Source organism: Oxyura jamaicensis, chromosome Z (genome assembly GCF_011077185.1).
Source record: "Oxyura jamaicensis isolate SHBP4307 breed ruddy duck chromosome Z, BPBGC_Ojam_1.0, whole genome shotgun sequence".
Taxonomy (NCBI): Eukaryota; Metazoa; Chordata; class Aves; order Anseriformes; family Anatidae; genus Oxyura; species Oxyura jamaicensis.
In genome coordinates, this window is record NC_048926.1 from 27875135 (window position 1) to 27899023 (window position 23889).

The 23889-nt window shown below is 40.3% G+C and overlaps 1 protein-coding gene across 2 annotated transcripts in view; it reads right to left on the bottom strand.

Annotated features, from left to right (window-relative positions):
* PGM5 (phosphoglucomutase 5) overlaps window positions 1-23889 on the bottom strand; it is a 94767-nt gene that overhangs the window by 26495 nt on the left and 44383 nt on the right. For both annotated transcript variants that reach the window (XM_035309088.1, XM_035309087.1), the window contains exon 8: window positions 7005-7120. In XM_035309088.1, the coding sequence (XP_035164979.1) occupies window positions 7005-7120 (116 nt within the window). The remainder of the gene's footprint in view (window positions 1-7004; window positions 7121-23889) is intronic.

Below are 23889 nucleotides of genomic sequence, written 5' to 3' on the forward strand. Positions count from 1 at the left end.
GCCCCACCATGACTGTTCCTTTCCTTCTTAACCTTCCTGGCTCTTCTTTTAGTCATACATCCTTAGCACTGGAAAAGTCAATTTTTCCTAAAAAATCATTTCTATTGCTGATATTACCAGTAACTTAAATTGCTTATGTATCTCTACAGATACTAGCAACAAGTGGAGTCACAGTATTGACCTAAACACCTGGACAATTAGTTCTAATATAAGTAATCATTTATTCTCTGATTGTATAAAACTCTGCAGACTACAAGCCATCAAATCATGTAGTGAAAAACAGATTATTCAGTCAGCAAAATGGTCAATATATCAAGACTTCTGTGCAAAGGTCTGAACTAAACACTAAAGAAGAGATGCATTTTGATTTAACAAACAGTTTGAGCATGTTTCATTGAACCAAAATGGTCCAGTGAAACATGGAGAGAAGAATTTTTGGAAAGGTCTCTGTCATGCTCCAAGCCTTGTTCTGGCATAGCTTAAGCTTATAAATCTCTACAAAGAAGGATGAGTGTACACATGTATCATCCTTCTGATCCATTTAGCAGCTTTGGCATGTGCTGTGTCCTTGTGTGTCCTTCAGGACAACAGACAGACTGATATTTCTCTGGAAAGAGAAAGCATTGAAAAAAAAGCAATCCAGAGGCAAAAGTCTCGATGGAGAAACCTGGAAACCACACAACAGTTCCAGAATTAAAAATCACTGATTAAAAATGCTAGCCTAATGTGGATATAGCAACAATAATCCTGTGTGCCCAAGAAATGTCTCAGTTCATTATTCTTACTAGAAGGAAAATTGGCAACTGGTATTTCTCAGAACTGTTTTACTCCACCTCTTTTATTGTACAAGTATACCCATCAGTTAAGTTACTATTTGCACCTATGTGTGAATGTATTGCCTTTATTTCTTTTAGCAAATTAAAATTCACTACTACAACTCAGATAACTCAGGTTTTCACCTGCTGTACCTTTGTTTGTAGACGTCTTTGCTTTTCTCCCTCTTTTATTCCTACCTCTCAGCTTACATGTTAGAAAGATTAGGGAGGAAGCTAGTTCTTCCTCAGCTCAGCTAACAGTATTTCTTTTGGATTTGCAGAGGCAGACCTGGTCTGTGCAAAGTGATCAAGATGCCTCACAACTATGTATTCCTGAAATTGCAGTACTAACAATTGTCCTGTCTTGCTGAGGGAATTTATCAATCTCAGGATAATCCTGAGCTATACTTTTTATTGAAAAAAACAACACATTAATGAATTCCAGGCCCTGTGTAAGGAGCTGAAGCAGAAAGAACAGTAGAGTCAACAAATATTTTTCCAATTATCCCATTATATTTATTTTGACATTGGTAAGGAAAATTATAAGAACAAATACTTTCACAGCTTATTTTTGAGTTAATTTGTCACGTATTTCTCCGTATAATAGTGGCAAAAGTTTTTTGTTTGTTTTTGTTTGTTTGTTTTTGTTTTGTTTTGTTTTTTACTACCATAACAGTCAATTGCTAAGGCCAGACTCAGAGTAAACAATCTGGGAAAAACTGTCAGAGCACGTTCCCATTCAGAAATAAGTACTCAGCTTAGACAGGCTTAAACTGAAGTAAAGACTTGAGAGTCAGTAGCCTGAGAAACAAATTAAGATCATACAAAATATGTTCATATTATGATTTTTCTGATGCTGTAAAGCTGTTGGGCATGCAAGCTTTCATATGCGTCATTTGTTCTTTATCTGAAATGACTTGCAGTTTTTATGAGAGTGAGCCCTGAGGGACATATGCATGAAGATAACATATTTGCTTTTCCCTAAACTAGCTAACTCTGTCTAGCGCATTGTATTCTGTGAATACAATTTTAAAGCAAAAATTAGATTGAAGCAAGTACACAAACTCACCGTACAACATTTTTGTTTGCACGCAGTTCTGGTCTTACAAATTTATCATCCAGGAATCTGAACCCTGGTGATATTTTAGGCAAATGGAGATTTAGGGACATTCTGATCTGTTCTTTACTCAAGTTAACAGGATTATTTCAGATTGGTGTTACTGTAATAGATACCACCATATGGGTTTTTAAAGGTTTTCATTATTTTCAGCACCAGACCACCTTTATATTCTCAACTCGTTCTTCTTCCACACAATCTTGCATGAGAAGACAGTTGGTGTTAATGGCATCTGGAAATTCGGAGATGAAGCATGCAAGTTTATGAAAGATGCAGCAATTACTGAAGGGGCTTAAATTGCAGAAAGATAAATCAACCACGCACCTCTCCTAATCCTGATTAATAGTTTGCTGATGAAATTTAGAAACTAATTGCTGCTGCTGGCACCCTTCTCTGAACTGTGTCCTGGGCATTAGTCACAGAACCAGAAAGCTACTAACCTCATCTGACAAGCTCCCCACACTGCTACAAAAATGGAAGAAGTTTTTAAAGCATTGGTTGAGCTCCAAGATCAGCTGCCAAAAAACAAGTCTGGGAAACACAGCCATATGGGATGTTTTCAAAATCTTTTTTCCTTTTATAGCAGAAATTTTGCTTTTATTTACTTGCCAGTGCAAAATCCCTTATATTATAAAACTAGGGCTCTGTATTGTTTGGAAATTCCAGCTGGGCCAGATTACCTGGGTACACAACCAATCAGTCTCCAGTGCTGTTCAGTTAGTTTGACAATAGAACATGGACCTGTAAAACCCCATTTTCTTGCACAGAACAACAATTTTACCACTCTGTGGTGTAATGTGCTGTATGGCACATTTTTTGAAAAATCCCACACTGAAAGCTAAAAAAGTACTAAGTTTCAGCTATGATGGAGGGGAAAGATGTAAAATTGATTCAAATGCCCAATAGTGGCAGAAACTTGTGAAGGTCATGCAGCTTAGGACATTACAAAAAGGTTCGCAATAAGGTAAATATTTATTGCTAAAAACAGCTCACATCGCTAACATGTTGGTCATCTACAGACCAGCCTGTGTTTTACAAATAAACCTACTGGCATATGAGATATTTTCAGACAGCTGCACTGAACTGAAAGATGATAAGAAAACTGAGGCAGGGAGAAAAACAAACTTTAGACATCACTGTAATTGCCCTGTAGGCACTGTCACAATCCATTTACACAGCAACTACCTACACACTGATCTAGTGCTCCAAGTTGTCTGAATGCCCATGGGCTTCAATCCTGATAGTTAATACCGGCATTTAGATGGAATTGTCAAAAATGTAAGGCCTTCCAGCCCTTCCAATGAAGTGCTACAGGTACCAGGAAGCCCATCTGACCTGAATGGACTGAGATGCACAGGTTCAGTGCTGCTGTAGAGCAGCTCTCCATGCTGGCCAGCAATGTTTTGGTCAAGGAATCTTAAATCTCACAAGAGACAGAATTTATTAGAAATGTGAAGAATTAATGACAGGATAGGAGAAACAGATTCAGACAGGAACACAGAGAGTGCTACGAATGCAGAGACTGGTGTGAGGTCAGGAGATGCAAGCTTCAAAATCAGAAGAGAGGCTATTGTACAAAATGCAATTGTTTTAGTGCTCTACAGCAAGATCCTAGTGAAGGAAAAAAAGTCAAGGGCAGGGAGAGAGAGGAATTGTAATTATCTTGCCCACTTTGAAGAACAGGCAAAACCCAAAGGCCCTTTACCTCTGTTAGACACCTGCCCCTCTTTCCCAGCCTCAACAAGCAACTACTACTCTGGGTAATAAAGAAGTTAGGCCAACACAAAGCATAACGTCCTTAGTGTTTCAGTAGATTACGCCCTGAAACCACTTCTTATGATTTCTGTAAAAGTGATCTGCACGCTTAAGTCCACCTACGCTTGGGAGAGCCTATTTAGGAAGACCTGAACATGGATATAGGTCATGCCTTTTCAAGGTGCCAGGGAAATTTGGTGTTTGGTCTTTTTCATAACTGCATGTGGTGGGTTTATGTGGCAAGGTTTTGGTAGCAGGGGGCCATAGGAGTGGCTTCTGACAGAAGAATCAAGAAGCTACCCCATGTTAAGATAAGGACCCCACCACTGGCCAGAGCCAGGCTAATAAGTAATGTTGTTTGCACCTCTCTGAGAGCAGATTTAAGCAAGAAGAAACTTCTGGGGAACAGCAGCTGGGAGAAACTTCTGGGGAACAGCAGACACCAAGGTCAATGCAGCAGGAGGGCAGGAGGTGCTCCAGGCAGGCAGCAGCAGTTCCCCTGCGGCCTGTGGAGAGGCCCCTGGTGGAGCAGGCTGTCCCCCTGCAGCCCAGGGGTCCCACACGGAGCAGATCTCCACGCTGCAGCCCGTGGAGGAGCCCCCGGTGGAGCAGGTGGATGTGGCCTGGAGGAGGCTGCGGCCCATGGAGAGCCCCCGCAGGAGCAGGCCCCGGGCTGGAGCTGCAGCCGGTGGAGAGGAGCCCACACAGGAGCAGGGGTCTGGGGGGAGCTGCCGCCCATGGGGGACCCGTGCTGGAGCAGTTTGCTCCTGGGGGATGGACCCCGTGGTACGGAGCCGTGTGGGAGCAGTGCTTGGAGAGCTGCTGCCTGTGGGCAGCCCCCGCAGGCTCAGTTCGGGAAGGACGGCATCTGTGGGAGGGACCCCACGGGGAGCAAGGGCAGGGATTGACCATGAGGGAGCTGTGGAGACAAAGCCTCAGGGACTGGCCACAGCCCCCATTCCTTGTTCCCCTGCTCCACTCTGGGTGAGGAGGTAGAAGAGGGTGGATGGGGGGAAGGTGTTTTTTTGGTTTCTGTCCTTTGTTTCCCACTTCTCTAGATTATTAGTAATAGGCAACAAATTAATCTCCCTATGCTGAGTCTGTTTTGCCTGTCATGATAATTGTTGAGTGATCTGATCATCCTTATCTCAGCCCTCGAGCCCTTTGCATTGTATTTTCTTCACCTTTCCTTTTGAGGAGAGGCAGTGAGAGAGAGGTTGTGGTGGAGCTTGGCTGCCCACCTGAGTAAAACCACCACAGTGAACCATACATTTTTCCTGACAATTGTCCTTTGAAGCCAGTCTCTGTTAAGCAAGCATAGATTCCTCTCTTCTCCCTGAGAAAGGAAATATCTACAAGAATCATAATCAACACCACCCTGCGAAGATGGTCTATGTGCCTTACTTCCCAACCAGAAACAGGCCTGAGCTAGTGGTTTGTCACGGCATATGGCCCGTACAGGCTACCACTGCTTGCTTTGCATTACCTCAGCATATAAAACTGCATGCAGTAGGACATGATACACTTAGCTAGCTAGGGTGTCCAGACATACATACTTCAGTACCTGTATGGGAGCTCACCACCAAACTCCTACAGGTCACAATTCCTACTTGCTCCAGTCACAATACACATTTCTCTTCCTTCAGCATGACAATGAAGGTAGGTTGTGGTGTGTTTTTTTTTTTTTTTCAAAATAATTTGGGTGCTAGTGAGGTCCTATTGATGTCTCGAGAGCTACCCAACTTTCATGACAATATCTGTCTCCAGATATGCAATAGGGACTTTAACATTTAGAGAGAAGGGGTACAGAACTGGCCTGGTGAAAAAGCACCAAAGCACAGTAAAAGTTGGAAGCTGCCCAGTGAAGACTTCTCATGGGCAAATGGAGATGTGGTCTAAAAGCATATGGCAGCAAATGACAGTACGTTCTGAAAAGAGCAAGGCCTTCTACTTCTGGAAACACCCTTATCTCCAAGCTAGAACTGTCACTCAATGACTCTACAAAAGACCATTAGAAAATACCCATTCAAAAGATACACCCAAGGCAATACGAATCTCTGTTCCTCACAGAAATTAAGGCAAGGCAACTAGGTTTCAGTCATTCACACTCAAAACAGAAAGCAAAATACACATTCATCATTCATTTAATTTCTTTTACTTCTTACAGACAGGCACCCAAAGAAATCTAACATTTTTGTTTGTTTGTTTGTTTGTTTGTTTTTATAAAAATCCAGATACTTACAGGAAAGTTAATGACAGGCTACTGTATAAAGTGGTATGTGTATGGCTTAAAGAAGTCTTCATTTTTAAACAAGCAGCATTCTGCTCTAATTAACCTCAACTAATACTAAATACTAGAGTTAACTAAATCAAAGCGACATGAAATTTGTAAACCAAACTTCACTGCATGATAAATAATTTTCTGTGAAAAGCTGTAGTCAATGAATTACACACCAAAAAATCAAAATCCATGGAACTCGCATCAAAATACATAATAAATTAGCCAGGAAATAGGTCAAGTAATTCTGAAATGTGATTATTCAAAAACATTCACAACATAACCCTACTAATAAAGAAATTAAAAAAAAAAAATGTGGCAGAACCTAGAAAAGGTAAAACTAACACTGTAAAATGTATTCAGTTTCCCTCATAATCCAAAACTATTTTTGTGTAGGTTTACAGAGTAAAGACTCTACTGATTTGCTCTGACTGAATCCCATCAGTACTGAATTCGTCAGGACTGCTCAGATTTGTCTTTAGTTCTGCACTCTGTTGTTGACTGGTCTTGGGACAGACATGCAGCTGAATTTATTCTAGTGATGATTTTATCTTTATCTGACTTTCCAGTAATTGTGATGTTCTAAACATGGGATGTTTGGAACAGGTTTGACTAGATATGCCATTAGACATACCAAACTTCATGCTTTGTAGACGCATCCACAAGTCCAAAAGAACCATGTGCATGCAGGCAATATTCCTCAAAAGGTTGTTGCAGTCTGTGAAAAATACTATTAGTGTGTTCAGTGTGATCCTTCTGCATAATGTTCAATTCAGAAGAGTGGCAGACACCTCTGAAAGCTGTTTGGGCAGTGATAGGATTGCCTATGGCTTTACAATGTCCATCTTTCACATTTTTCTTACTCCAAAAGTGGATCAACAACAGAGATTGCAAGAAGATATTCAAGATATGACCAACTGACAGTCCTCTGTTCAAGCACAAGATCGAGTTAATTTGATGATTTTTTTTTGACTTGTTTAACTTTGAAAAAATATTGTCATTAAAAGTCTGTGGAAATCTTTGATTATGTATTACTTACCAGTGCCAAAGCTTTCCTCCCCACAGAGTGAACAACGTCCAGAATCCATGAGATTGGAAAAATATCTCCATCCTGTTGGTGTTTCATACACAGGAACCTTCATTACTTTTGCCACTCTATAGGAGACAGAATAAAACACCAACAATTAAGACGGTGTTTTTTTATATATGGCTTGAGATCACAGAATCACAGAATGGTTTAGGTTGGAAGGGACCTCTGAAGATCATCTGGTCCAACCCCACTGCCAAGCAGGATCACCTAGAGCACATTGTGCAAGATGGCATAAAGGAGGCTTTTGAACATCTCCAGAGAAGGAGACTCCACAACCTCTCTGGGCAACCTGTGCCAGTGCTGTGTCACCCTCATGGTAAGGAAGTGCCCTCTCATATTCGGCCAGAACCTCCTGTGCTTCAGTCTGTGCCCGTTGCCTCCCATCCTGTCGCTAGGCACAACTGAAAAGAAACTGGCTCCATCCTCTAGACACTCTCCCCTCAGATATTTATGCACATTGATGAGGTCTCCCCTCATTCTTCGCTTTTCCAGGCTAAACAGGCCCATCTCTCTCAGCCTGTCCTCGTATGACAGGTGCTCCAGTCCCCTAATCATCTTCATAGCCCTCCTCTGAACTCGCTCCAGTAGCTCCATGTCCCTCTTTTACAGGGGAGCCCAGAACTGGACACAATACTACAGGTGTGGCCTCACCAGGTCTGAGCAGAGGGGGAGGATCACCTCCTTGACCTGCTGGCAACTTCTTCAGTTGAGGAATATTGTAGGTTTCACTCTACCTCCTGACAGCTAGACTATGAAGTAAAACACAGACCAACAGCACCATTCAAAACTGATCCTTGTCTCAGAAGCCAAAGTCAGTCAGAACCCAGGTATGTTTACACACTGTAGTGTTTTCATATATTCTAGGAACAGGTGTTCATTTTTGTATCTATATATTACATCTTAAAAAGGGTATTTATAAATGAGATCAATTAAAAGTTGCTGATACTTATTTGAAAAGAGCTAGAGAGATACTTGGAGTAAAAAGAATTATCAGAATGTTTAATCTTAAACTTGGCTTTCATGGCTGTGTAGAGTTAGAGGCAAGTGTACCTCTTGTGTTTATACAGCACTAGCTGTATTACTGACCCTTAGATATATCACTGTGTAATAGTTGTTATACAGTGCAGAGCTGAAAAGAGTTCTAGCTGGCTCTGCAGAAAATAAAAAACATAAAAGGATTTAATCTCTGTGTGACAATAACTGCAGGCTGGGAACGGGACAATCCTGTCAAAAAATAGAAAACAATCAAACAGAAAACAATGACTAACATGCTGGAAGAGCAAAACTAATTCTCTTGAGGTAGCCTAATAATACACCAGGAATATCTCTGTTTGCAGAAATGTTCCAATATCCTGGTAGTGTTAGAGAAGAAAATCTTTTCCCTTGCACTTTTCTTTATTCCTCTAGTTTGGGGACAAACAGCCTCAGATGGACCTATCTTGATGAGCATGAGAGTCTTCCAGAGACTGTTATGCTTGTTGAAAGTTTTCTTTTTACTACGCCAGCTCTGAAAATACAGATAATGATTTGTTGGTATTGGGTTTAATTTAGACTACGTCTTTCAAACAAACAAACGTAATATAAATATAAATGCATATGTATAAAGTTTATAGTGAAATACGAGACAGTTTCTAGCAATTATTTTTTGTTTGTTCTTGATTCTTGCAGACTTCAACAGAGTAAACAGCTAGACTTTAACAGAGTAAATAATTAGAAGCAGCAAATTCAGGCCAACTTTAGGTACTACTGTTCAGCAGTGCTGGAAGGAAGACAGTTACATTATATTATGCAACAAGCAAAAGATCTAGTAAATAAGGTACTCAACATTATACCATATTCTAAACCAAAATGATTTCTACTATAATTTTTGTCCAGAGGAGATTCACTTTCCTCTCTCTGTCTGTTTTCCCCATTTAGACTATCACTTTTTGAGCGAGGACTGTTTTCAAACCTCTGAAAAACAAAAGGCTTCAGTCCCAGCTGAATAAGGCAAACTAAAATAACCTTCATAATAATCTTTCTTTGCCTCAAAGCTACAGAAAAGCAATAGTATTAATAAACCAACAGTCTGTCTGAATTGACGTTCAGTTATTATAATATCTGACAAGACTGGCATCTCATCAAAGCAGCACTGCAGAGCCCCATCCTCAGTGTAGGGGTGTTGTAGGATACAATGACTAGAGGGTGCAAATTGGAAAAATATAAGGCTACTCTTACTGTCCCCAGCCCAAGATTATCCCTGCCTTGCCCATAAATCTGTTCCTATGGTCAGTAATCTGAGGAGAATGTACACTTCAAATATGACAACTTTAAAGAATCAATATCTACCAGTCACAATTATTGGCAGCACAGCAAAAATATCAGTGAGCAAAGGATGCACAGATCAATTCAGTAAAGTCTTCTGCATTTATAAATTCTACACAAAATGCTTAAATTTCCCATACTAAATATGTGACATCACTAAACACTGAAGATAAGAGCTATTAAAAGCACACTAAAAAATAAGCATCATCTTATTTTTTGTCATTTTGCTGAAATAAAGTGGAAGTCCCACTAAATACAGCATGTGCCTTTGTGCAACCTAGAGACATCTACAGCCGATGACCACCCTGGAAAATATGGATTCCCACAGGAAGATGAACAAAATTCTCAAAACTGCAGATTAAGAGCAATAATGTGTTGTGTCAGATCAAACAAATAATAACACAAGCTACAGGAAAATAACTCTCACAGGATTGAAACAAATATTTTGTAATTGGGAAATTACTAAATCTTCAGAGCCTTGGAAAATAGAGATTGAACAGTGGTGGAGGAAGGGGGATTTTCAGTACATCTACATCTTTTGAAACAAGAAGCAAGACAGGCATGACACCAGTGCTGGAAAAAAAAAAAAAAAAAAAAAAAAAAAAAAAAGTATCTTCTGTTACCCAAACATTTTTTTTCAACCAAACTGCTTTCTTGTAGACATGACAAAATCAGAGCTTTCACTCACTGCAAAGCCAGGTACAGAAAAGAGAAGTGTCATCTGAAATGTAAACATTGCATTTCTTGTGGTCCAAAATTTGGTAGGTAGTTTTTATGTACTAATGAAGATTCCAGCACTTTCTCATGCAGCATAAGACTTCATGACAAGTTTAAAAAACAATAAGAATATATTTATTCCACTAGGCAAAGAAAAGCTTATGATGAGGATTCCTGGAACATGTAATTCTGCAAGAACAATTGGTCATGGTAATCGTACTCGATCACAGATCCAGAATAGCAATCAATCTGTGACATTTTTAGCAATGCACCTTTACAGAATAGTTCAAACAAGTCTACGTATATGCAACTTTTAAAGTTTTTCTTCTTCTTCCCGCATGTTTAAACTGAAGTCTGAGTTCTTGAATCCCTAAATTTTGGGGAGTTAGACAGGCCATAAAGTTTTTGCTGTCTACATAAGATCTCACGGTCAGACAGGATACTGTTTCCCTCAGAAAATGAGTTTTCGAACTGTTGCTGCAAAGAGATTATAGCTTGTAGAGGTCATGGACACACTGTCCCACTCTTCTGAGGAATTTTTTTATGTTATTATATACATTTGAATGATGAATCATCGCCAAGATACTGATGCAGCGGTGCTTCTTTAAGGACAGTACCTAGCCCTCTGAGTTCTCTGGGCGTAAGTGTCAACTGTCAAGAGCTCTGACTCAATGGTTGGAATGTACCTCCAGAGCAATTCAAAAGAAAAACTGGAAGAAAACATGCTATATGAATAGGTTTCTTTTCCTAGTCTGTTTGAAGAAGAGGCATTCTATTTATGTCTAACCACACAGTTGATATACCTGTGTTTATATGTTCTGTGAGTATGAACTATGTGGAAGGAATACAGAAAACCCCAGGCATTCTGGTTCTTCTCACCTCAGACATTTAATGGGACTGACTTCAAACAGTATTCTTGCTTGCCTTCTCTCAGCGTAAGTGCTCACTACATCAATGAGATTACGCAGTAAAGTTTCTCGTGTCTGTGTGTAGCACTAAATTGCTCTTGCTAGACTGGGACATAGGGCATTTACACTTCCCCCTAAACTGTAGGGCAGTCACTTCAGTTATTCTGCCCATTTCAGAGCTAAAGGCATTTAGGTTCCCAGTATGTTGAAGTACAAAGAAAAAAAAAAAAAAAAAAAAAAAAAAAAGAAATAGTAGACTGTACTTTTTACAGTTACACATATTATTTAAAATTATGTATGCTTTGTGATTTTTTTTTTTTTTTTAAAAAAAAAAAAGGCACCTGTTTTTACAAGGGGAGATAATAAAGTGAGTTAAAATAAGAACATAATTACTGTAAGGCTATGTAGTAACATTTACTTTTCTACTGCACAACTCAACTCTCATTTTTATTTTCAGGATCTATTCCCACACTGCCTATACTTGCTGTCCACTTTCTATTAAAACATGAAGCCACACACAATGCAGCTATGAGAAGTAGCTTGAGTTATTTCATCAATGAAAAGCAGAATTACTGGAGAGTTTGGTACCAACCAAGAACTGTTAAGCCAATTCTTAAGCTCTACAGTACAGCTCACCAAAGTATGAGCTGGCTAGTTCATTAAGAAGGTAATAATGAACATCGTAAAAGGCTTCATAAGGAAGATCAGGCCTTTGGAAAATTTCCTGTCAGGAAAGAAGAATTAATAGCTAATTCTGAAATTGCTTCTGAAAGCCTTGAGAAATAAATGTGGAATATTTACCTGTTCTGCACCAAGCAAGTAGATAAATTATCTTACAGTTGAACATCTGAATGTGCCAGATCTTCCTTGTACTTCATTAACCATAAGCAGATCATCTAACTATGAAAACAGAGGATAAAGGACTCTCCATAGTCCAAATCATTTTCCTTGGCACAGCAGTGAAAATGTTATCCTGTTTAAGCTGTGTAAAAGGGTAACTCTCCATTGTGAAGAAAAAAAAAAATAAAAAAAAAAATCTCTTATTTAAGAGAGTTAAAGGAATAACCTTGTGAGACTGTTCTTTCAGTTTTCCATCCAGTGAAGACAATGACTTACTTTTCACAAATGGCCAAACAAGACAAAATTATCCTTGAGGGCATCTCTCAGTCACTGTGGTTCTGCACTAACTAAACACCACTGGTATAAGCAGAATTATCCATACATTCACAAAAGTTAAAGGAGGGTTTACTCCAACCTATTCTCTACAATGCCACAGAAAGACCTGATGAATACACATCATTCAGATACAACAAATGGCCTGGGGCAAGCTGACTTTCTCGTGCACAGTGAAACTTTTATAACTTCTGAGAATAGATCAGTCAATCAAAATTATCCTCCCAGAGTCATAATGTCTGTTCACTGCAAAGATAAAGGTCACAACACTGGGGGAAGGGCTTTCTTTGACAGGCCTCATGAACTGGTCTAACTGGCTAAAGTTTTGCATTGTAGGTTTAATGCTGGCTAGGGTAAACTGTGGTGCTGCATTCGTTCTGCAGTCTTAACCTGGAGGGAAAAAAAAAAAAAAAAAAAAAAAAAAAGATTTAAATAAAATAATTACTAAAGAAGTAACTATTACATGTCTTCCTCTCATCTTCCACCACCTACAGGTGTCAGCTGCACATCTGAAGCATGCTCACAAATGCTTGGGTGAGCAGACATGAAAATACAAACTTGCATTTCATGGACTTTTTTTTTTTTTTTCAAGCCTACCCCTCTGTGGAGCCAGTGCTGAGGTAGACAAGGTGCTGTTACTTAGGCAGCAAAGAGCCCCATTCTGCAGGAGAGTAAGCACCCTCAAAGCCCTAACAAAGTCAACAGGAATTGAAAGAATTTGAGTGGCAAGCATATGGGTCATTGCAGGGAAGCATGTGGTAGTGGCATTTCTCAAAAGATACCTGTAAGATCTTCTTTCAGAGTAACTGGCTAAAAAAGAAAAAGTGTTCACACTGGGTCTTCTAAATCTCTACTTTACCACTGAAATATACTCTGTGTTATCCAATCTCCAGCTGATTAAAACCCCCCTTTTATTTAGGGCCTAAAGTACGTTTTATTTTAAAGTAAAGACTATGGTTTAACTGAAGCTAAGAAAGACTTCCTACTTCTGTAGTCTTTCTTCACACGAAGGACAAAAATAAAATCTCAAGTAAGGATCTGCATGTGATTTATCAAGGAAAATTTATCATTTCTCTCACTGAAATAAGGTCTTCTTGGCACAGTCAAACCTTGCTGCACAAATGTTGTGTTTTATTTGATATTTTATTTACTGAGATGCTTCAAAATGTTTGTAACTCCCTGGACACTTCTGAGATCATAATAACTGACTTATGTTTGTCTACATCAATTTTTCTGTTTCTTTATTAGAGATCCTGCTTTTACTGTTCTCTAGGCACATCGTATAGCCTTTGCCTTCACAGGCTTGCTTAAGTTTCCTTCAGCCAGACCTAAAATTTCATTCATTTGGAATACTGAGATGAAATCCAGGATTGAACTCCTATCATGCTGCCACACTTTCTTCTCCATCCAGTGTTTGCATTAGTTAGCTCACTCCCTCTCCAACTTCCTAACCTAAATGACTTTGTTAAGGATTTTTTTTAAACTTCCTTGAAAATTGAGACAAATTATTCATTGTCTTTTCGGCCAAAGCTATTCTCACAGCATGATGTTTCCACTTCAGTGTTCTCTTCTCATTGACGCTGCAGAACTCCTTGCTACTTTGTTTCTCAACTCTGGAAGTCTAATTCTGCTCACCTCTGGTCAGTTTCCTCTTCGTTATTATTTCTCAAGGTGCAGGAACAAAACAGTTTTAACCTTCTTCTGCAGTCTCATCTGCAACTGTCCCCTTTTTCTTTGCAGCTCTGAAACTCTTAACAGCCTGTGAGAAGTTCGCAGCAGTAGCAATGACAGCACTAGCACTGGCACCAGCTATAATGTGAAATAGATGTTCTGCTTCTGGATGTTTTCACTCTGTCTGCACCACCTTCCCTTAAAAGGCTTCAACTGCATATTGTGCAAGGAGCAGAACTAAAACAAAAGTCACCTCCCTTATACGGTCAAGTATTACAGTGTTACTCCCTCCCAGTCTTTAATTTATTAAGCAAAAAGCAGTGGAATGCTAAGTGCTCGCACACAACACAGATAACCAGGACATGTCAGTAAGATAAGATGTAAACCGCCATGGTTGGCAGAGAGGCTGTCAGGAGCACAAGGCAGGGAAAAAAAAAAAAAAAAAAAAAAAAACGTTCTTAGATGACAGCGAGTTAATTTTCTTTCTGCTTTCAAGCATGCTGCATCTCACAGAGAAATATTACAGTAATAGAAACTGATAAACAAAAAGCACCTGAAGACACTTTAACTACAAAGGATCTAGAAATGTTTGTTTTTTTCTTCTGGGAGTAGACTAAAATTGCACTAAATTAATATCTGGTGTTCAAGGTAGTTTCTGTCTTGAAAATTGGTAACTTCAGGTAAATTTTTTCACCTGGCTACAGTTTTGGGTATGGTTACGAATTGCTAATAACTGCAGAAATCCTATTACTGCTAAAGTATATTCAAGACAGTTTGAATTCCCTCTCTATCAATGGAGCCTCCTGGCACTCATGCAGCATTAAGCTTGTTGCCAGCTCACTGTTCCAATAATCTCTTCTGCTTCTTAGTCTCACATTGGCCTTTGCCTGTGTTTAAATGCTTTCAACAACACAAACTAAAAATTATCCCAGCAGAAACAGAAAATCACATAAACACTACCTAGCTATCATAGAATCACAGTATCATAGAATCATTAGGGTTGGAAGAGACCTCCAAGATCATCTGCTCCAACCATCAATCTACCACCACTGTCACCCACTAAACCATGTCCCTAAGCACCACATCCAAACTTTCCTTAAACTTCCCCAGGGACGGTGACTCCACCACCTCCCTGGGCAACCCATTCCGATTCCTGACTACTCTTTCTGAGAAGAAATGTCTCCTCATTTCCAACCTAAACCTCCCCTCGCACAACATGAGGCCATTCCCTCTAGTCCTATCACTAGTTACCTGTGAGAAGAGGCTCCCCAGCTCCCCACACCTTCCTTTCAGGTAGTTGTAGAGAGCAGTAAGGTCTCCCCTGAACCTCCTCTTCTCCAGACTAAACAACCCCAGTTCCCTCAGCCGCTCCTCACAGGACTTGTGTTCCAGGCCCTTCACCAGCTTCATAGCCCTTCTCTGGGTACGCTCCAGGGCCTCGATGTCCTTCTGGTACTGAGGGACCCAAAACTGAACACAGTACTTGAGGTGCAGCCTCACCAGAGCAGAGTACAGGGGGACGATCACCTCCCTGGTCTTTCTGGCTGCACTATTCCAGGATGCTGTTGGTCTTCTTGGCCACCTGGGCACACTGCCAGCTCACGTTTAGGTGAGCATCGACCAACACCCCCAGATCCTTTTCCTCGGCACAGCTTTCCATACTGTGGAAAAAGTGTTGCATGGGGATGTTGTAGCCAAAGTGCAGGATCTGGCACTTAGCCATGTTGAACCTCATCCCATCGGCCTCTGCCCAATGACCCATCCTGTCCTGGTCCCTCTGCAGGGCCTTCCTACCCTCCAACAGATCGACACTTCCCCCCCATGTGTTGTCTGCAAACATACTGCAGGTGCACTCAATTCTCTCACCCAAGTCATCAATAAAGATATTAAAGAGAATTGGCTCCAGTACTGGCCCCTGGGGAACACCACTGGTGACCTGTCACCAGCTGGATTTCATCCCATTCACCACCACTGTCTGGCCCGGCTGTCCAGCCAGTTTTTAACCCAGTAGAGTGTACCTGTCAAAGCCATGGGCTGCCAGCTTCTCCAGAAGAATACTGGGGGAGACATGCCTTGTAGCACATAGCAACCATACATACCAGAAACTTATTTGAGCTACATGGAACATATTCATCTTCAGCACAATCACCACTATACTGCATGGACATGAAGTATTGCATGGAAGATAAGCACCTTGGCGTTAAATTCCTAAAACAAATTAATTAAAAAATTAGTATCTCTTTTGGGCCTTTGAAGTTCATTGGATTTTATTTATTTTATTTTTTATAGGAGAAGGACTCTGTCAGGGAGCATAGCAATAGGTCAAGGAGTAATGGCTTTAAACTAAAAAAGGTAGATTTAGTTTAGATATTAGGATGAAATTCTTCACTCAGAGGGTGGTGTGGCACTGACACAGGTTGCCCGGAGAAGCTGTGGATGCCCCATCCCTAGAAGTGCTCAAGGCCAGGCTGGGTGGGGCTTTGGGCAACCTGTTCTGGTGGGAGGTATCCCTACCCATGGCAGGGGGGGTTGTGAGCAACCATCACTGCTGATCTTTAAGGTCCCTTCCAACCCAAACCATTCTGAGATTCTATGATTCCATGACTCCTGTAGAAGCAGACTTGAGGAGACTTGAGAAGGGAACTTGGGCTTCAAAATATGCACACAGTCGGACCTTGGCTTAATTTATGTTCCTTGTTGCCACCCGTAGGCCATGGTGCAAACACACAGTTCAATGCTTCACACCACCCAGTTTTCTTGCACACATTCTGTAACACCTCAGTCAAATTTTACAAGCCCCTTGTGGGAAAAAAATAAAATTAAAATTAAAATTAAAAAATAGCAATTTCTGAAGTACATGAGACACTTTACAAAACAGTGTTAAACTAATTTGCGTCCCAAGCCCAACAGGCAACTTTGTGATTCAGTCTCAGGCAGTAGAAGTAAATTTGTCTGTCAGCTTCATAGCCAGCTGGGGACCACTGCCGAACTGAAACACATTTCTAAGCAGGACAGCAGATGAAGAGAGGCAGCACAGCTCTACTTGCAAACTCTGCCAAAAGGCTGCAGAAAGCCTTTGCCTCTTCCTCGCTTTTCAGGGAGTAAGTGGTCAAAGTAAAAATGGCCAGCAGAGCTCCTTGCGGAGTCTGCTTTTGCCTTCAGAACTGATGTGATAATCCTGTCCACTGTGTAAGGATACTTTTTTGTGGATACCATACTTCAGATCAGTCTCCCTAATTTGCTCTAGAATGAAATGTCATTGATGTAGAATTCACTGGTGACTAGGCACAGTAAATGCAACTTTAATAAATAAAATAGAGAGCATTCAAAGATGGAATTTTTCACCCCACATTTGCACGTGCTGCAACTTCATTATTGTTGTAGCTATTGAAATTACTGCCAATGTTAAAACTACCATTAACAGTAGTCACATGCATATTATCACAGTGAGATTGTTACCATCCCCATTTTGTGGCTAAGGGGATTATGAGGCATTGAAGTATCTCTTTCTGAGAAGTTAAATCACTTCTAAGAAGTTGGCCTGAGGGAGACCTGATAGGCTTAGGTTTTAAGGCCTTTAAATACAGCTTTGGTTAATAAGTTCCCCATAAAGTCTGGATGATATCAAAGCGTCCTAGCAATGAGATTATATGGGAGACAAAAGTTCTCTGAAGAGCTACGTGTTTAATTCTATTTAACTGAAGTTTGTGCATATGTTATCTACGTAAGTTTCCTTCTTTTGGACTTTATTAGAAACCCCTCCTTCAGACAGGAAACTGGCCAATGAACCTACAACATCTGTTTCTGCTCATCCGGGCTATCATGGTATGGACAGTGCTGTCAGCAACAAATCAGTGTAGCTCACAGTACAAAACACAATTCTTTGCAGTCTCCAGAAACCCTCCAAATCTCCTCTGTCAGCTTTTTTTTAAAAAAAATCTCAGCACTTTGACAAATTTTAGCATGTTCAGAAAAGAATCATAAACAGACACAACTGCTAGATGCTAGACTTTTGCATAATAATAATAAAATAGAACCAGATAAATACTGACTTGGTGGTGTTTGCTACAAGCAGAGTAACTAAGAAGCACTTTCTTGAAACTGCTTTTAAAATTAGAATACTCCAATAATAAGCACGTTCAAAGGTTAAGAGAAAAAAATCATCAATTTTTTAAAAAGAAAAAATAATTTAATTATAATGAGAGACGGTTCAGTACAAAATAAGTATTTTTGCTGTTATTACAGGTAGGGGAACCAGACCTTATATGAATTCACATCTAACTGCTAGAAATGATTCTCAGATACTTTTTGTTAGGAATTAGATAAATGGAAAACCTGTTTCCAAACTGCTAAGTATTTTGCCTGCGTTGGGTTCCTCACATGGCAACATCTCTTTTGTTCCTCTCCCATTGAACGTTACAAGTCAGAATGAATCCACTGTGTTTAAATCCAGACTGACTGTCCGCCCTCATGTCTACATCTGCACTGCATTTGCTAATAGGAAGAGTTTATTCTTAGAATTTATACTCGTGTCCTTTTCTGCTGTGTATAAGGGAAAACATAGTCATGACTGGACAAAAAACAAGAAAAAAGATGAGAAGTAAGTCTACAGCACTTCTCAGGTTCAGCTCCACAAAGCTGTCCTGCTCTGACAGTGCAAGTGATAGTAAAGCACATCATACTGTGCAACACAGCATGGTTCAGGGATTACTAACCTCACTGTGAAGAAGCTTATCTGTTAAGCAGGAAGCCGTCTGGTCTCATCAGTGGGGCACTGCTCCTCCGCTGGTTGGTCTCCTGGTGCTTCACTAGCACAAACAAACATGCAGTGGGACTTCAGCTAGTGTCTCTGCACTGCTCTGTATTATACCATGTAGACATATGGTCTTACTTAGGCTTCCGGAAAAAAAACAGTGTGCTGAGTGATGTAGGCATGATGCAGGCACTGAATCTTCCCTGAGGTGGAGCACTCTCCAGAAACTTCACAGATTTTATATGCTTTCAAAATAGAGTACAGACTGTGGACAAGCAACCCAGCTTTCTGAGTTGTGTTCCACACCATTTCCATGTCTCCTTATGTCTTCTCAGCCCTGCCTGAGTGTGCCACCCATGCTGAGATTTATGAAAAGAAGCAATCTGGGAGGCTTATGCTAAGAGAACGCTGACCCGGTCACAGTACAACTGCAATTCCTACTACACAGAACAACAAGTGTTTTATAGAAAGGCTCAGAGCCAAAAAGTAACAAGGATAGCACATAATAAAATGGGGGGAAAGATAAAAACATTGAAGTCATGGAAAAACGAGTGCTTTGTGATTTTTTTCTTTATTCTATACTCTTTTTTTTTTTTTTTTTTTAAAATAAACTATTATAAAGGTCTTTCATATTTCCATTCAAATCTCTGGGGTTTCTCACAAGCCTGAAAGTTAAGTGTGTGCTTAAGTATTTTGCTGAACTGGTGCCAAAAGGCAAAAGTCATCTATTTTCCTTTATTGAGTATTAAGCACCTATTAAAGATCAAGACTAGTTACTTGCACTGTAAAGCCTGCTTCCAATAAATCTGCTAACAAATCCAGCACCTTGCAGACAGAAATACTGTTCCTTATGAAGAGAAAAAAAAATGATGCCAAGGTGGATAAGTCTGTGTAAATAAAGATAAGTTCAAAGGTTTATTATTTTAAGGGGAGGGAAGAAGTACTTCTAATACACAAAAATGGTTGTGTTCATCCTCTTGCTCCTGATTTCTCCTCATTGTGTACATCTGTATAGAAAAACAGGATGCTGTGAACACACACCCTGCAAGGAACCCCAGCAATTCTTTAGTGTTACTAAAAAGAGTTGAGATACTTCTCTGTGCTGAGACTAGATATTGCATGTGTTCCTCCTGCCTAGACCCTGCTGGTTCCTCATTTTCTTTAAGCAGAAGTACCAATCAGACATGAACAGACTCCAAAGTTTGAGGCAGGAAGGGCATCTCATTACATCCACATGGGGAAAGAAAACATTCTAGAATGAACACTTAATGAATGTTAATGAGTAATTTTTGTCCCCTCAGTCTATGCCCACGTGGATTTGCCTCACTTACTATATAACTTGGAGCAGTCTCCCAAGTTACAGGGTGATGTTTAAAAGATCCTAAAGATAGCATGTTAAACAAATGGTGTGTATATAAGGGGCACTCCTTAAATTGGGGCACGAGCAATGGGCACAAGAAGAATTGAGTAGATGGAACCCTTGCCTATTTTATCTCAGGTATGGAAATACTCTGAGGCATACTGAAGTGTTACAGGGACTCTCAGCCATTCATGATTAACAAACTGTAATGTGCTGAGTGATCCTTCTGAAGAATTTCTAAGAAGATACTGCAAGGCTTTCCACAACATTCTTCAGTACGACAAAGAATGGACTCATCTGGTACAAATAACAAAGTATTACTCTGAAAACATACGACATGTGGCGCTTGATTCTTCCTGCATTTGATGGTGGCTATAAGAATAGAAAAGGAAGGGTCTGATGGGTTAGGCTAAGCTACAGTTAAACGTTGTTATGGTAAACTCAGCACGACATTCTACCAACACTTCAAGCCAGTGAGTTATAGAAACCTCAGTTCAGTCTCTCTAATTATACTGTCTGAGTGATACCCGCTGCAAAGCCAATTTTTGCAAAGCAGAGAAGTCAGATATAAACTGTATGATGAGCACGCAGCTCAGAATGGTAACAAAGTCAGTTAAGATCCCAGAATTGGCAAAGGCAAGAATGAATCAGGCCTTATGCACTGCTAAGTTATGGGAGAAAGAACAAAACAAATTACATCTGTACAGAAGTTTGACAAAAAGAAATTGAGATCTTTTGATGTACCTGACTCATTTGAACAAGAAGGAATCTTACTGTTGTATCAGATCACAGCATGCTTGCTGTGAACTCATAGACTAATATGGTTTTAGACCAAAATTTCTTGTGCTTCTGTAGAACTATTTAAACAAGATTCGAATAACAAGGAGGCAAACACGGAAGAGCAATCCTTAGGATTGCATCATGCCCAACCTTCCCTAAGAAGTCAATCTTCACATGGGAAAAAAAAGAGACTGAAAAAAATATGACATGGAATTACTGCAGAGGTAAAACAATTCAGCCAACTACCCCAACATTAAGTGATCAGCCAGTTTGCAACATCTGCAAAACATTAATTAGCCAGTTTACAAATAGATCAATGACCAAGCTCATTTCCTAACACAACCCAGCAGTAAATGTCCAGAGACACTTGCTACATATCTATTTGGTCACTCTCCAGAATCACAGAAAGATTCTGCAGGCCAGACAAACCACCTGTGATGTCTGGACATTGACTTCAAGCAAGGAGGCTCTCTGGCATACTACAGGAGACTCATAGCATGCTGTGAGTCTACATCTCTAAAAAAACATTGAGACTTACTGGGGATAAAAGGTAAGGTATACCTTTAGTATGTCACCTTGCACCTTGGAGTGTATCCATAGACAACATTCTGCCAGTCTCAAGGTGGGAAAGGAGAGGCTAGATTTACTGTCTAGGGTCAAAGTATTTGTAGTGGCATTTGTGGCAGAAAACAGACAAAGTGTGGGGTTGCTCTCTTACTCTTCCTAGACAAAAAGTACACAGTTAAAGTACACAGTAAAAAGAAAATGTGAAAAATATGAAGAAAATTGAAACATGGAGCAAACAACAATTCCTGAAAATCCCATAAATAATGTGAATTACAGTGATTACAGATGTACCTATACCTAACCTATATTAGCTATAAAGATTAGTTACGTTTATGTCATTTGAGTAAAAGGATATAGTGGAGTAGCAGGAAGGTACTAATTAATGTTGCTTCTTGGAGAGGGAAATAAATGTTGATTTGATATAAATGCCTTCCAGAGAACATGCAGATGCAGCACAGGCTCCCATGGTACTGTAGTTGTACACATGCCACATCTGAGATCCACAGTACCAAGCAAAAGAAACAGAATGGAGCAATCCTTAAAGGAAATCTACAAGTTCTGATTTAGTTCAGACTGTAACATCTTGGCAACTTCATGATGTTGTTGTTTTAGTGGCAATAAACACTACTGGTACACCAAAACCTTAATAAAAACCCTGGTATTAGTGCAGGTTCACCAACAACAAAGCCCATACTTCACAGAACATCAAATGAGTAATACAAGCAATGTAATGATGAAAACACGAAAATTCTCAATGGTCTCACACACAGATCAGCTAAGGTATAAACTATTTATGCATTACAGTGGTCAGCTACATATATGGGAAACTATACCTCTTTATATATGCATATATATGTATAATGGGCAGAGGCCAGTGGGATGAGGTTCAACATGACTAAGTGCCAGATCCTGCACTTTGGCCACAACAGCCCTGTGCAGTGCTACAGGCTTGGGTCAGAGTGGCTGCAAAGCTGTGCAGAGGAAAAGAATCTAGGGGTGTTAGTTGATGCTCGCCTGAACATGAGCCAGCAGTGTGCCCAGGTGGCCAAGAAGACCAATGGCATCCTCGCTTGTATCAGGAATAGTGTAGGCAGCAGGAACATCAGGTGATTGTCCCCCTGTACTCAACTCTGGTGAGGCTGCACCTCGAGCAATGTGTTCAGTTTTGGGTCCCTCAGTACCAGAAGGACATCGAGGCCCTGGAGCGTACTCAGAGAAGGGCTACGAAGCTGGTGAAGGGCCTGGAACACAAGTCCTGTGAGGAGCAGCTGAGGGAACTGGGGTTGTTTAGTCTGGAGAAGAGGAGGTTCAGGGGAGACCTTACTGCTCTCTACAGCTACCTGAAAGGAAGGTGTGGGGAGCTGGGGGTTGGCCCCTTCTCACAGGTAACTAGTGATAGGACTAGAGGGAATGGCCTCAAGTTGTGCCAGGGGAGGTTCAGGCTGGAAATAAGGAGACATTTCTTCTCAGAAAGAGCAGTCAGGCATTGGAATGGGTTGCCCAGGGAGGTGGTGGAGTCACTGACCCTTTGGGTGTTCAAGGAGTTTGGACATGGTGCTTAGGGACATGGTTTAGTGGGTGATAGTGGTGGTAGATTGATGGTTGGAGCAGATGATCTTGGAGGTCTCTTCCAACCTTAATGATTCTATGATTCTACATGAAAATGTCATCACTCTGACATTGAACTGTGTAATATTTCCATGAACTCAAACTTTTGAGTTTGAAAACTTCTAACAAACAGTATTAAGTAACTAATGCTGTTTTTATCTGTTTCTCTTGGTTACAAATGTATTGGAAAGTTTTTCACATGAAGCAGTCTGTGTAACTCTTTACTATGGATTTGTTTTCTTCATTGTGTGGGATGTTAACAGGTGTACTTATCATAATGTTCCATACCAGATGCTGTTCTCATGTTGCTTTAGTCATCAGTTTGAGATTCAAATCCAAAATGTGTAACTTCGCACCCTCTTTCAGAAATGTTTTAAGAGTCAGCTCCCAAAGGAAGTATAACCTTCAGGACAGAGAGCCTGTGACTCCCTGCCATGTGAAAACTTCATTGTCCCCTTCATACCGACTCTAATAGAATCACTAGAAACAGCTGTTCATATATACAGTATCTAAATACAGCTATGCTAAAAGCAAGGATAAAGCAAGAGATGAAAGTTGCTCTGGTAAAATCAACTAGCAAATACAAGTTTTTGTATGAGTATATAATGAGAGAGAGATGTGCTTTGGCAGCAACATAAGCTAACAGAATTTTGCCTTTCACATAATAAAACCAGTTGGCACATTGCTCAGAGTCCCTGTGAGGTGAAATTGTTCACACATGTACTGTAGATCCACACAGAATCTGAGGTTTGATTGCAGAGCTCGTAGTACCGATGATTGAAAAGTCCAACCATCTGGTAAGCACGTGACCACGTTCTCCAGATGTATTGCAATAATCCTTAATGTTATTCATGCCCTTCCTGGCTGAGACACAAAAAATCACTTTTCATTACTATTTCCGCATTCGTATGCACATATATTGTTAACATCTATATAGGTACATATATCGTTAAGACATGGAGAAGGCTGAGGTACTCAAGTTCTTTGTCTCAG